This window comes from Carassius carassius, chromosome 43 (assembly GCF_963082965.1).
Source record: "Carassius carassius chromosome 43, fCarCar2.1, whole genome shotgun sequence".
NCBI classification, from domain to species: Eukaryota; Metazoa; Chordata; class Actinopteri; order Cypriniformes; family Cyprinidae; genus Carassius; species Carassius carassius.
The window spans coordinates 3,549,232-3,564,001 of NC_081797.1; the positions used below are offsets into that span (position 1 = coordinate 3,549,232).

General features: G+C 36.8%; 1 protein-coding gene across 1 annotated transcript in view; it reads right to left on the bottom strand.

Annotated features, from left to right (window-relative positions):
• si:ch211-272n13.3 (ankyrin repeat domain-containing protein 26) overlaps window positions 1-14,295 on the bottom strand; it is a 39,898-nt gene extending 25,603 nt beyond the window's left edge. Inside the window, exons 1-21 of the mRNA XM_059536541.1 lie at window positions 14,038-14,295; window positions 12,567-12,681; window positions 12,307-12,480; window positions 11,981-12,087; window positions 11,082-11,219; window positions 10,695-10,792; window positions 10,539-10,565; window positions 9,831-9,867; window positions 9,666-9,738; window positions 9,520-9,577; window positions 9,027-9,232; window positions 5,550-5,661; window positions 3,404-3,468; window positions 2,888-2,987; window positions 2,126-2,181; window positions 1,607-1,682; window positions 1,466-1,510; window positions 1,334-1,354; window positions 682-975; window positions 527-604; window positions 367-440 (exon numbers count right to left, since the gene is read on the bottom strand). Of these exons, the coding sequence (XP_059392524.1) occupies window positions 367-440; window positions 527-604; window positions 682-975; window positions 1,334-1,354; window positions 1,466-1,510; window positions 1,607-1,682; window positions 2,126-2,181; window positions 2,888-2,987; window positions 3,404-3,468; window positions 5,550-5,661; window positions 9,027-9,232; window positions 9,520-9,577; window positions 9,666-9,738; window positions 9,831-9,867; window positions 10,539-10,565; window positions 10,695-10,792; window positions 11,082-11,219; window positions 11,981-12,087; window positions 12,307-12,480; window positions 12,567-12,681; window positions 14,038-14,234 (2,151 nt within the window). The 5' untranslated portion in view covers window positions 14,235-14,295. The remainder of the gene's footprint in view (window positions 1-366; window positions 441-526; window positions 605-681; window positions 976-1,333; window positions 1,355-1,465; window positions 1,511-1,606; window positions 1,683-2,125; window positions 2,182-2,887; window positions 2,988-3,403; window positions 3,469-5,549; window positions 5,662-9,026; window positions 9,233-9,519; window positions 9,578-9,665; window positions 9,739-9,830; window positions 9,868-10,538; window positions 10,566-10,694; window positions 10,793-11,081; window positions 11,220-11,980; window positions 12,088-12,306; window positions 12,481-12,566; window positions 12,682-14,037) is intronic.
• Between the last annotated feature and the right edge of the window lie 475 nt (window positions 14,296-14,770).

Consider the following 14,770-nt stretch of genomic DNA (forward strand, 5'->3'; position numbering starts at 1 on the left):
TAAAATGTATTTGCAATACTAAATACAATTAAATGCAATAATGTAAAAAGTAAAATAATGTTTAGAGAAATTTTCTTAATGCTAAAGCAATAACAGTGAAATAAATCAAGTTAAAATGTAAAGCTTCAGGTTTTATTTTATTTTCGATCATCAGTCGACCTGTGTGTAAATACTGTTAATCAGAAGGTGGGTCTTGAGTGCTCTTGTAGATCGTTTTAATTGTTTCATTTTGTTTTATTTTTAATTTTGCCACATAATTTGCAATTATTTTCAATAATTAAATGCTTAATCAGATTATTATTTTTATCTTATTTAAATTTGGCAGAATTCACAGAGTGAATTTTTTTTTTTATATGAATTGCCCACCTGATCTACATCTTCGCTTGCGTCAGAATTGTCTTCACTCTCAGCATCTTCAGCTTTGGGTTTCTGCTGATGAACTGAAGAGAAATTCACTCGTGTTACTATGTAATATCACTTACAATGAGAAGTATTAAACCCTGAGCGTTCACTCTCACAGTTTTACCTGCATCAGGCTCAGCAACATTTGGCAGTGAAGCTGTCTTCTTGGCTGGACTGAAATGGTCCGTATCCCAGTCCAATTCTATAAATAAATAAATTATTTAATCAGCATATATATTTACTGAACTAAATCTAAGATTTGTAGTTTCTGAGTTCTACCTTCACTCTCTGGCCTCTGATTGGAGTCCAAGCGCAGCCGTGGCAGTGGTTTTGAGCTGGCGTTTGGGTTTAGAGATCGTGGACTAGGTAGAGGTGCTTTGCTTGAGGTTGTGGGTTTGTTTCTCTCTGGATTGGCTTCTTTATGTTCCCTGGTGTCCATGTTCTGTTGCTGAGGTATTATGGGTAGTGTGGAAGCTGCTGGGCTTTCAAAGAGGGGTTCCTCGTCTAGCTTATGAACTGGACAGTTCTTACTGGCCTTACTGATGCTGCTGGCGGAGTCCCAGTCTGAAGCATCTATGTGAGGCAGTGAAAAGAAATGATAAATGCAAACCTAAAAGAAGCTAACAGTTTGGAACTGAAGAGATTTCATGGACATTCTGACTGCAGATCTTTCAAGCCAATCAGGTTCAGAAAGAGTGTTCTTAAATGTATATTTTATATAAAACATGTATTTATTTTCATCCTTTTTTCCATTTAACAGAAGCCAGTTGAGAAATGACAGGGAATCATGTGGAAAAAGGCCAGGCAAACAGGAAAAATGGCAAAAGCTGAACTGAAACTGCTGGGCCCTGGCTTTGATATTAGCAAGTATCAGCAGAACTATCAATGAACTAATGGAAGCACACAGAGAATAAGTGCTTGCATATCTGACCTGGAGGCCATTGGTGATTTGATTTTGTGTAAATTAAGACAAAAGCATGAACACATCTGACATACATACCAATTAACTGAATTCAAAATTTGTTTCAGGAAATGTTTTAGTGACGAAAAACATCAATATTACCTTCAAGATCCTCAGCATCCCCCAAACCAAGCTCTTCCATCAGGTCTGTAAGAACAGAGATGTTTAAATTAGAGGCCAAATATGTTACAACATAATTTAATTATTGTGTTTAAAAAAAAAAAAAAAAAAAAAGGAGATGACCTGTTTTCTTATTAGCTTCTTTTGAATCCATCAGCTTACTGAGAACAGAGACAGGCTCCCTTTTGATCACTTTGGGCTGTGAGGAAAAGTAAAATTATTTATTTATATTTATGAATTCACATTAACATTCATGCATTTGGCAGACGCCTTTATCTGAAACAACTTACACTGCAAATGTTTTTTTTTTTTTTATCAGATTGTGCATTTCCTGGGAATTGAACCCATGACCTTGGTGTTGCTTAGTCCTTTCTCAACTATTTGTGCTACATGAATACATGAATATTTTATCAGTATAATTCACAATTTTTTTCCTCTATTAAATCAGGTGTTACTGCTTAACATAGACTTTGTTTTCTAGGTAATGTCAGTATGTTTTTGTTGTTTTTTTGTAAACATTACAAATTGATTTTATTAACAATCTAATCATTAATGTATTTTACCAAAAAACTGCATAGCAAAAAATAGTTCTTCATTTAGGAAAAGCAAATCAAGTTCAAAAACTTTCAAAATGTTGCTTACTGGTATCTCCTTTTCCTTTTCTACTTCATCATCATCATCCTTGTCATTTCTTAAACCTAAAAGGCAAGAAGGGACAATGTTTAATTCCCCTCAAAAAACATGAAAATCAACGGACAAAGACAAGCTTCCATGTTACGAGTGCGCAAGCACACACATGCAGCGAAGGAGATCTCCCATGATGCCTCTGAACTGGGGTTTGAGAGTGAATTCATTTCAATGGATTCATCTTGTTAACATGAGCAACAATAATGGAACTTTCCCACTAAAGCATGTATTAGCTGAGCATCATGCCATGTCATATCACATGCATTAATTGCACAGATGACAATAGATGCATAAGACGAGATCATGATTCGAGGACAAGGTGTTAATTTAATGGCAGTAACAGTGATAATTAATCCAGCAGACCAACAGCAAATCACGAATGCCTACCCATCGGCCTGCAGCCTTCTGGTTGGCCTATACTTCCAAATAAATTAACGTATAAAGTATAAGAAGTCTACAAAGGAATTCAATGAGATAAGATATAAGACAAATAAGATAAACTTTGCATAATTTAGCATAGAAAGTCCTATCTGTTAAGCAGAAGCAATGGAAAATGTCAATCTTTCGCAGTTTTCAAGCATGAAATGGTCGCAGAAGGCTACACAGACAAAGCTATTATGGTATTTCATTCTAAAATGCAATCATATTTTTATGCTGTAAAAAAAAAAAATCACTAAACAATCCTTACTTTAGTACTATCCTCCTTACTATCCTTACCTTCAGTGTTCTCCTCACAAATACTGTGCATAGATCTATGTGATTTGGCGGGAGTGTGTTGAGCACTGGCCTGTTTCTTCTGTGGGCTCTCAGAACCAGACTGCAAGGAGAAAATGAAAGAACATCAGGATGAAATGTGGTCATAGATGACCTTAGAACAGAGAATCACAACCTGTTTATTTTTTACAGTTTCAATGAATACAAATTCATCTCTACAAATTTGTTAAATTACATAATTATTTATAATATATATTATAAATATACTCTTCACACTGAATTTAAGACATTTTTTTAAAATGTATGGCCTTTTTTTAGGAAAATGTTATGTAACGTGAGGAGCCAACAACAGACATAGTGGCTCGGAGAGGCTTTTATGAACAGAAAATAAAATAAAAGAGGGAATAAAAATGGCCAAATGGGGAGAGTATCCAAAATAAACTCGTAGTGCTGCGGGGTTCGTGTGAGTCGTGTGAGACCTCATCAGCTTTGCTTTGTTTAATATGTCTTGCGACTGACCTCTGAATCCCAGGGAGATTCGTCATTTTCATCTTCCTTTTTGAGTCCCAATTCTAAAAGGAAATCTGGAAAAACATGCAAAGAATGTTATATGGTCATATAATACATTATATATATGGTCACTACTAGGGCTGGGTAAAAAAAAAGATTTTTCGATAAATCGTTTTTTAAAATGTGGTCGATTCAAAATCGGTTCTCAAAGGCCATGAATCGATTTTTTTCCATATTTATTTCTGCAGACATTGAACGTAAGATTAGCGTTAATCTAATTACAAATCTTCTCCACTAGATGTCACCCTCTTATGTGCCTTGTGCGATGTTACCAACGAACCTGTCATTCAATCATTCAGTGCTTAAAGCAGTGGTTCTCAACCCGCGGCCAGTCAGGAATTCAAATGCGGCCCACCATATGCTGAACACACACACACACACACACAAAAAAAGAAAAAAAAAAAAACTTTGTTTTACAATTAATTTTATTTTTTACATTAATTGAAAAAAATGTAGGCTACTAAAGAAATATAAGCTATAGCCTAATGTTTTTAAGTGAAATTATTTTGTTTTTCATAAATTATTTTCAGACATGAGCAGACTTACTCACATAACATTACGAACACATACAAGCGCGCACTTCAAGAATTCAATTCAAATAGTCATCAACAGCCATTAGTTCGGTAAAAGGGAGAAAAAAATTAATGTGGAGAATGCCAGCGACTGAACACATACAAAAAAAGAATAGTCGCAGTATCAGTAGTGAAGGAGGATTTTCGGTTGCCCCGTAACTCACTTGAAGGAGGTCAAGCAAATGGAAACACCATATAATACGCAGCAATCATCCTTAATTGAAGAAATGTGGATAAACATAGGCTACATTGGTGAACGCACATTTTCTGCAATGTCGCGCGTCAAGTCATGCTACTGTGCGCGTCTTAAAGACTGCATCTTAAAGCCTCTTATACTTTCTGCGTCCGCGAGTCCGCTATGGACCGCTAGGTAGGCGTGACGTAAAAATCGCCATCGGAGAGTGTGTGGCGAGGCTTTGAGCAGACGACCGAGTGGACAGGTGCACGTGGTTAGTAGGCTTCAAAAGCACAATTGCACATGTTCAGGCAGTGTGAAGAAGCCCATTGCCAATCGAACCTGTGCAATCCGTCAATAAAGAATATAAAGACAGCGATGTGCAATAATTCTGGTCAATTGTTTGTTCACATGTTTGTTGCAGAGCGGACCATCAGCGTTCGCTTTCGGAAGTATAAATGGAAGAAGTCCGCGTCAGCGCTGGCAGTGTCTGCGTCCGGATTGCTAATGCGGAAAGTATAACACAGGCTTTACAATCGCAACTTCATTGTACTGTTATTACATCGAGCCGAAATTCACAAAATTGTTCAGCTCCCGACAGAATAAGGTGTTTTATTTATGGGAAGTATAATTATTTATTTATTTCAATGAATCTAATCGATTAGATATCATAATATTTAGGCTATAATATAAATCAGGTGGGCTTGTATTGGTAACGTGATATGCAAATTATATGCGCGCGGCCCGCAAGACTTGTACTTGGACCATAATGTGGCCCGCTGGAATAAAAGGTTGAGAACCACTGGCTTAAAGGGTTTCAGGTGCTTTGTCGATGTTGATGCCACCTTCACATAAAAAGTCAGAGGTATGGAAGCATTTTAGATTTCGTAGGCAAGACGACGACGATAGTGTTGTGGACAAGAACAAAGCATTTTTCATCTTGCATCAAACTTGTATTTATTTAACATAATTGTATGCATCTGACAATTAGAGATGAGTTCTGTTTTAATGTACCCAAGTGTACCTAAAATAATTAATTTAACTTAATTTATTTTTATTTATTACTCAATTGTAAACTTATGTTCACTTTTCTTTTTTATACATATAGTATTTGTATTAAATCTATATTCATTGACTTGAATCGAGAATCGAGTATAGAAAATTGAATCGAAATTGAAAATCGAATCGAGAATCGAAATCGAATCGATTTGAGAGCTTGTGAATCAAAATCTAATCGATCTGGAACATCTGAATCGATACCCAGCCCTAGTCACGACATGTCACAAATTTGAAGTAAAAAATTGTTCCTTCAATAATTTCCTTCAAACCATAAAGGATTAAAATGTACCTCTTCGCTTTTCCTTGCTAGCACCATTTTGAGAATCTTTAACTTTTTCACACATCTCCCCCGGTTCTTCCCTTTCATCCTCTTCTTCCTCATTCTCTGTTGAGGCCTCTTCCTATTCAAAAGAAGATAAGTTGCAAACCAGTATAAACACTCAAATAATTTTATACTCAAACCAGAATAAACTTTTGGCAGAGAATGGTGAACTTCAACAAGATTAGATAAATAAAAGTATTAAAGACAAATAAAAAAACAAGTGGGATGAGCAAGAACATTTCTCGGGAATGCATCTTCAGAGTTTGTCCGCTATTCATAGCTACCACATCTAGAAGCTTTAACTACAAGCCACAAGTCAACACCTATCCACAAGCTATGGCTATTCTAGTCACCATCTCCTGAGTACCTGCAATTATCCTTGCTTAGAACATCTTTCTTCCTTTACAGATGTATTAACAGTGTTCTGTTCATGCAACTTCTCAAGATCTTCCCCACTATCCTCTTTGTCAGAATCAGAAGTGAGATAAACTTCGTCTATGACGGTGTAGGGAATTTCTTCCTGAAGAGTAGTTTCTGGTTCAAGCACTTCTGTTGGTCGTTCATCTGCAAACTCTAGCAAAAGGTCATCCTCAACTTGAGAGATATGGCTTGAATGTTGAGGAGATTCTGGATTTGTAGATTTATTAATGTCCTGTGAGTCTTGATCTAGATGGATAAATGTTGAAGGCAATGGACTACATTGTTGGGGACTTGGCGACTGTCTTGAGGAACTTGAGTTTTGTGGACTAGTTGCCATTGAATGTTGATTGCTAGTTGCAGTTGATTGCCTTGGACTTGAAGTGTGTTTGGGGAAAGGACTTGTTGGAGATTTTGGAATTGTTGGAACTGGGCTCTTTGAATTAAAATTTGTGGAGCTATTCGAGAGAGATCTCATCCACAATGGTTTTTCCATTTGTGCTGGACTTGATGTTGTGTTATGTTTTGGGCTACTATTGGAGAGATTTGAAGTCTTTGGTTGATCTGAATCATCAATACATCCATCATCTTCTTCCAACATAGATTCACCTTCAGAGACATCAGAGATCTGATCTATTGCAGAATCCTTTACTGAGCCAATTGCAAAGTCATACTGCATTTGCTTCACTTGGCTGTCATCCTCTTTACTTGTACACTTTTCTTCATCACTTTGACCAACAATCATGGACACTGGTATAGTTACACTCTCATCACTCTGATCGATGCACCCAGGTTCTTCATGTAAAGGACTCTGGGAAAGGTGTCCAGTAGGTTCTTCATGTAAAGGACTCTGGAAAAGGTGCCCAGAAGGTTCTTCAGGTAAATGACTCTGGGAAAGGTGCCCAGTTGGTTCTTCATGTAAAGGACTCTGGGAAAGGTGCTCAATAGGTTCTTCATGCAAAGGACTCTGGGAAAGGTGCTCAATAGGTTCTTTGTCTAAAGGACTCTGGGAAAAGTGCTCAATAGGTTCTTCATGTAAAGGACTCTGGGAAAAGTGCTCAATAGGTTCTTCATGTAAAGGACTCTGGGAAAGGTGCCCAGCAGGTTCTTCGTGTAAAGGACTCTGGGAAAGGTGCCCAGTAGGATTTTCGTGTAAAGGACTCTGGGAAAGGTGCACAGTAGGTTCTTCTTGTAAAGGACTCTGGGAAAGGTGCCCAGTAGATTCTTTGTGTAAAGGACTCTGTCAAAGGTGCCCAGTAGGTTCTTTGTGTAAAGGACTATGGGAAAGGTGCCCAGTAGATTCTTCATGGAAAGTACTCTGGGAAAGATGCTCAGCAGTTTCTTCATGTAAAGGACTCTGGAAAAGGTGCCTAGAAGGTTGTTCATGTAAAGTACTCTGGGAAAGGTGCCCAGTAGATTCCTCATGTAAAGGACTCTGGGAAAGGTGCTCAAGAGGATCTTCATGTAAAGGACTCTGGGAAAGGTACTCAATAGGTTCTTCATGTAAAGTACTCTGGGAAAGGTGCCCAGTAGATTCTTCATGTAAAGGACTCTGGGAAAGGTGCTCAGTAGATTCTTCATGTAAAGGACTCTGGGAAAGGTGCTCAAGAGGATCTTCATGTAAATGACTCTGGGAAAGGTACTCAATAGGTTCTTCATGTAAAGTACTCTGGGAAAGGTGCCCAGTGGGTTCTTCATGTAAAGGACTCTGGGAAAGGTGCTCCATACGTTGTAACAATGACCATTTTGAAGTGCTGTTATTCTGAACCAAAGCCTCTTGATGTTGGTCTTTTTCTGCACTTGGCATCTCCATGTTTGATTCCTTATCTCCTTCAGGTGACCCATCACTTTTGTCTGAGCCAGAGTCCCAAGATACTTCAGGGCTCTCTGCCTCCTTCTGTCCAAGCAATGTCAGAAATAGGTTCAGTGGCTTCTTTGTTTGCACTTCTTCTTCCTCGTCAACGCTATCCCAATCATCTTCATCATCATCTGCAGTAGTTAAAGCCTTTGATTTAGGTGGTGATGAGGGAGCATCCAGATTGCTGGTGTCAAGATCAGCTATACCATTATTTTGTCTTAGTGAAACTTCATCAGTTTCACCTTGAAGTTGTGGATCACATTTAATGGTTGTCCCTTGAGAGGGCTCCACTTCGAAAATGTTCTTCTCAGCCTTCAAAAGCTCCTCATCTTCGTCTTCATCATCATCGTCGTCCCAATCATCATCATCACTTTGGTTTTCATTCTTGCTCTCAACTGGATTTCGGTTTGATGTTCTGTCCACACTTGGTAAAGAAGTTTCACATTCAGCAGGAGGACTTGGACTATCACTGGCCTCATCACTTCCCTCCTCATCAGAGAATTTCGCCTCAACTCTGACGGCTGACACAAGACAGCCATCCTCTAAATCAAGAATCCCTGGAATTGGACCTCCAAAAAGTGTCTTTTCAGGAATTGTTTCTTTCATGTCCATTTTATCTGGAGCATATTTTTCTTGATCTGATTTTACCTTCAGAGGACTGCCTCCTGAGACGCTATCCTCCATCATGTCCCATTCAGTTTGGTTGACATATTCATCAGCCATACATGATTGTTCTGTTGTACCAAGAGCCATGGTTTTGGGCAACCCAGGAAGGCCTGTTGTCTTACAAGCGACAACATCTTCCTCTTCTTCATCTTCCACTTCATCATCTTCTTCAACATGTTCATTTTCATCTACTTTATCATCGCTGTCATTATCATCATCATCATCCTCATCTTCTTCTTCATCTTCCTCCTCTTCTTCTTCTTCTTCTTCACCATCATCGTCTTCCTCACCTTCATCACCCTCACTTTCAGCATCTTCACATTCTTCAGATTTGTCCTCTGGACTTTCATTGCCTTCCATATCTAGTTTGCTACCAGAAGGCAGCTCTGAACCAGAAGGCTCACTTTGCCCACCTGATACAGCAGGGTGGATTTGGTTGAATAAAAACAATAAAGAAGTGAAAAGTTAAACAATGTACCATACAGAGGCACAGTGAGGGTTACCTTAAGGGTGCTGCTGAAGGGAGTAGAGCTCATCTGAGGTGGGTGGGGCAAAGAGGCAGGGTGGGTTGCTACAGGGGGTTGTGGGAGGGAGGTGCTGCTGGAGGGGAGTGGTCTAGAAAGTGGTGGGCGGATTGCACCCTTATCCTCACTGTCCAGTTCAGACTCTGATCCGCCCCAGGATTTGTCTGCATTCTGATCTGCTATGACTACAGACAGCATATCACAATGCTCAATGGACCCTTTTAAATTTAGTAAATTGTTGATATAAAATGTTAATGTAACAGGCTTAGTCAAACATTTTAAACACTTCAGTCTTTCCCCATACAAGTGGACAATAGCAGTTTTTTTTTTGCCTATTATCCTTTCCAAGATGGCCACCTAATGGGACTGTCTTGCCTTAAAAGGACTTTGCTACAGGGTAGGGATTTCAAATTACAACAACACAACCACAATTCTTACAAACATCTCAAAAACATTTAAATTTTAAACTTACCTCCTACATTTTCTATTTTTGAGGTGCTTATGAGTTTCTTCAAGTTTACCTTCTGTTTCTGTAAAAAAAGCGTTATATGACCGTACCTAGTATTACAATATTTGTAATCAATTATACATGTGCAATTCAGAACTGGTTAAAAATACCTTTTGGCTCAAATCTAACTCGTCGTCATCATCTGATGAAGGCCAGGAATCAGCATCACCACTTTTTGATGCCCTGCAAATTAACAATTTCGTGCTAGATAAAATGATCATTTGTAGCTTCTTTTATCACCCATTTCTTTTTTGATCATATCAGTGCCATCTCACCTGCTAATGGAGTCTGTGTGTGTATTTTCTTCTGTATCTGAGGAGAGTAATATAAAGGATTATCTGTGCTTAAGACAAGCATGGAAAAAAAATAATCCATTGTGAATACAAACATTTTCTTGCCACATAGTTAAAGCTGCAGTTCGTAACTTTTTGTGTTCAAAATTTACATAGAAATAAACACTGAGAAGTAGCTCCGGCAACACACAGTTCTGTTTATAAACTGCTAGAACACCAAAAGATATTTCATTCTTGGTGTGATTACGTAGGTCTTTAATCTAGCATGTGAGCATACGACACACAAAAAAAGAACAGCTCCTATGACAAGATACATCATGATTTACCAATTTAATCTTAATATCGTGTCTTAAAGGAATAGGTCACCCAAAAATAAAAGTTTACTCCCCCTCAGGCCATCCATGATGTAGATGAGTTGGTTTCCTCATCAGAACAGATTTAGAGAAATTAATGTGGTGTTTTTATCAGCTGTTTGAACTCTCATTCTGACGGCAACCATGCACTGCAGAGGATTCATTGCTGAGCAAGTGATGTAATCTTAAATTTCTCCAGATCTGTTCTGATAAAGAACAAACTCATCTAGGCCTACATCTTGGATGGCCTGAGAATGTGTAAATTTTCAGCAAATTCTTATTTTTGAGAATCATGTGTCTGATCTACAGAACATTGGTTGGCACACATTGGCAATACCTTTCCCTGCTCCTGCGAAGCTGCTTCCTGATGAGTGTGGAATAACAGTGGGGAAACAGAACCGAATCAAAACACTGCAGCAATACTTGACACACAAATACAAATAACGCTGAAATCCTTCAAATATGCAAATTAAGTTAAACACAATTAGACTACCGAGAACAGACGTCTGTTTCTTTTTGCTGCCAGTGAAATAGGAAGGTGACTGTAGGGATCTTCTCTTCGTCCCATGCTCGATAATCAGATGTGAACATCTGGAACAGAACAATTCTTGATTTGAGCTCCTACAATCAAACGCTTCAAACAAAGCTTTCTGTTTTCACCGCACACAAAACATCTGAAGTTCCTTTCCATTAATGAAACATTGCCAATGTGAACATGTCGCTATCAGCATTTCAAATGTTCCCAACTTTCAATGCTTAAAAAAACAGGTAGCGACACAAATTGCCAACATTCGTTGTGATACCAAAATACTAAGTAAGGACTATTTAAAATCAAATGGTGAGTTTGAAATATAAGCAGGCAAAAGAAGAAAGTCCTTACGCGTGGTGTCCATTCATGACCGCATAATCATCAGAAGACCATCCCTTATCATCTTTCACCGTGATGTCAGCATCGTACTGCAGAAGCAAACGCACCATACTGATCTGTCCTTTGCACGCAGCGATCATCAACACAGACCTAACAATCACAGACAGAATGTGAATTCATGTTGTTATCATTAACAAAAAAGATACTAGAAGACATTTATGTTCACTGAAATAACATTTATTCTTAAAATATTAATATTTTTTTTTTTACTTTAGTTAGTTGTGAAGACAAAATTTTTCACTTTCATTTTGTAATTAAATTACTTAAAGTGAAATAAAACTTGAAATGAAACTTTACAAAAGCCAACATAATAAATGTTCTATAAAAATAAAGCAAACAAAAACAATAAAAATATAACAATAACTAACAAAAAATTACTAAACATGAAACTGAAATAAAAATATATAAAAAAAAACATAATAAAAACATATATAACAACAATATGACATTGACAACAAAATAAACTAATAAAATAACTAACATGCACAATAAATTATTTAAAAAAACTAAATTAAATCTAATTCAAAATGTTAATGATAAAATAATACTTATGTGAATCACGCCTTAATTTATTTAATATAATTATTAAATAATATAATTATTGTTTATTTATCCATTTGTTTATCAGTCCTATAATTCCTGTTTATTTATTAAGTTTGTTTAGTTTAAATAAAATTAATAGAGCACAATTTCATAACATTTCTCCATTATATCTTCCTAAATGCACACTAGAACAATTCCTAACAATACCAAGATGACTACAGCACTTTCACTTTTGGATGAACTAATCCATTAAATTAAATTAAATTAAAATTAAATTTAACTAATCCATTAAAGAGCGTCATTCTAACCGTTGCTCCTGGTTCTTGACATTAACATCCGCTCCCTCTTTCAGTAAAAGCTCAGTCATGTCTGCATGGTTTTCCATTACAGCCAGCATCAGTGGAGTGTTGCCATCCTGTCAATCAAACCACAACAAAACAAGATTGGACTGCATTAATTATCTTACATTTCAATGTGCAAGAAGATCGCTTTTGTATCTATAAGTGCATCTGGCTCAACCAATGGTATGAGTAAGCTTCTTAGTGTATATTATGCAGTACACGCTAAGTAGAAAGTTAGTACCGTAGTAGTGTTTAATAATGTGATAATCTGAAGTGGGCCAGTATAGTTTCACCTTGTTCTGTGCGTTGATGTTGGTGGAGTGTTCCAGGAGCTGCAGCACCACAGAGAGGGAGGGGATACGGGCGGCCAGGTGCAGTGCTGTGTTTCCACTGATGTCCACCAGGCTGGGGTCAGCCTCATGTTCCAAGAGCAAAGAGACGGAGCGGTCTTGTTCACACTGAACCGCCTACCAGACATGCATAACAAAAAAAAGACATACCAGTCAGCAACTATTTCTATGTATATGATTTCACAAGAACAAACTGAATGTACCTTCATTAAGGCGGAGCGGTTCTGATTGTCGCATAAGTTCAGCTTCACTTTGTTCTCCACTAAGAAGTGAACCACATCTGTGTGTCCGCATGCACAAGCGATGTGCAGTGCAGTCCTGCGGGTCCAATCACAGAGGATGAATTAGAGCATTACTGAAGATACAAATTATTGGAAGCAAATACGTTTTTTTTTTTTGTTAATGTTGTTGTTTTGTTTTTTGAATAAACCAATACTTTTCTTCAGCAAAGAAAAGAAAAGACATTTATAGTGTTACAAAAGATTTATATTTCAAATAAATACTGTTATTTTGAACTACCTATTCATCAAGGAATCCTGAAAAATGTATCAAGAGCAACATTGATGATAATAATAATAAATGATTTTAAGCAGCAAATCAGTATTTTATTATCAGTATTTCAGTATCAGTAATTACATTTTAAAATATATACAAATAGAAAACAGATATTTTAAATTGTAATAACATTTCATAATATAACTGTTTTTGGTTGATGAGCAGAATAGATTTCTTTCAAACACATAAAAAATATTACAGACCCCAAACTTTTGAACAGTAGTGTATGAATGTGTCTTCTGAAAGAACACGGTGTAATAAGTCTTAGGAATTAAGCTGCTAGGACTACGAATATGAGTATGCATCAACAAATGCTACCATTAAATGATTCTTCATGCATCATACTGTGAACGAGAAATCAACATAGACCCTATTTACTCTTTTAATAAACATTTTTAATATCATAAAGGTTATTCCAAAAAAACATGCTGTTTAACCAATAAGCAAACTGGTGTTAGGTCAAGCTGCATTTAAGTATAAAAACACCCTTTTTTTTTACAATCCCATCAATTCTCAAATTTTCATGTTGAACACGGAAACAGTTACTTTATAGATGTAATAATTCTGACTCGTTGAACATTTTGATTTTATAAAGAAAACATATTTTAATGAAAAATAACTTTTACTTAAAATGGCTAAAGAAATTTACTATTTTTTTGTAGTGAATCCAGAGAAAATATTAACAAGGCACTTAAAAATCTAAAACAAATTCAGATCAAATGCAGATTTTATATGCACATTGCACACTTGCAAATTATTATTATTTTTTTTAATGAACGTTAAGTTACATTTCATGAGAAATACCAATATATCTAACAAATATACAAGAGTATTTGCTTAAAAAATAATATGGGTCATTGTTTTTTATTTGGGAAAATGAAAATGTTAGCAGGGGAGGGTAAAAAAAAAAAAAGTAATACAACTACTGGCCAAATCCCTATTGCTGAGCCCTGAAGTAGAAGTCTGCCTTACACACACTTTCTATAAGATTCAAATCTAACAGGGTTTAAGTGGCAAGTTCAATCTTCCATGTGAAAATCTCTGTCAGTCGTAAGATTTCGTATTTTCATTTTGCTTTGTCCACTACAAACAAAACAGTTTCAGTTCATCAACCATTACCTGTTTTCCTTATCCAACTGGTTTAAATCATTCTTTTTGGCCAGCTGTCTGAGTTTGACCACATCTCCGCTGAGCGCAGCCTTATGGACCTTCCCGAGGGCTTTATCCTTCACATCGTAGCTGGCCGACAGCACGCTCCCCGTCTCAGAGGGGCTGGGGGAGCCCTTCTTCTTCTTGAAGTTGAATATCTTCTTCATGGTCTGTGATGGCACATCTCCATCAGCGGACTGTCGTTTACCTGAGCTTCAGGTTCTGATACACCTTGCGTGTTTCGTTCATCCTCTAAAAATAAATCCTGCAAAGAGAATTAGAGTTATTTGATAATGACAGAGGCACAGGTCAAACTGTCCAGTGCACGTTTAGTTTGTGAAACTTCGGTTTGATCATGATTTATTCAAACAGACTGAACAAAGTGTATTATAAACCCCATATAAAAAGATACTGTGGGCAAAAACCATGCTACGGTTGCAGTATTAGATGGTAATATCATGGTATTTTATTCATATAGCACAGTGTTTACAAGGTGCGCCAAGATACTGTTAAAAACACCATGGTATTGTTTAAAAACCATGGTAAATCATTGGTTTCATGTTGAAAAAGCTATAAACTATAGAACAATATATTGTATTATAATCATATGCGTCAAACAAAGCACATATAAACAGTTTGATTAAAGAAAAATGTGATATATTTAACGTTATACTGTTTAGAAAGAAAATCTTATAATCTCAGA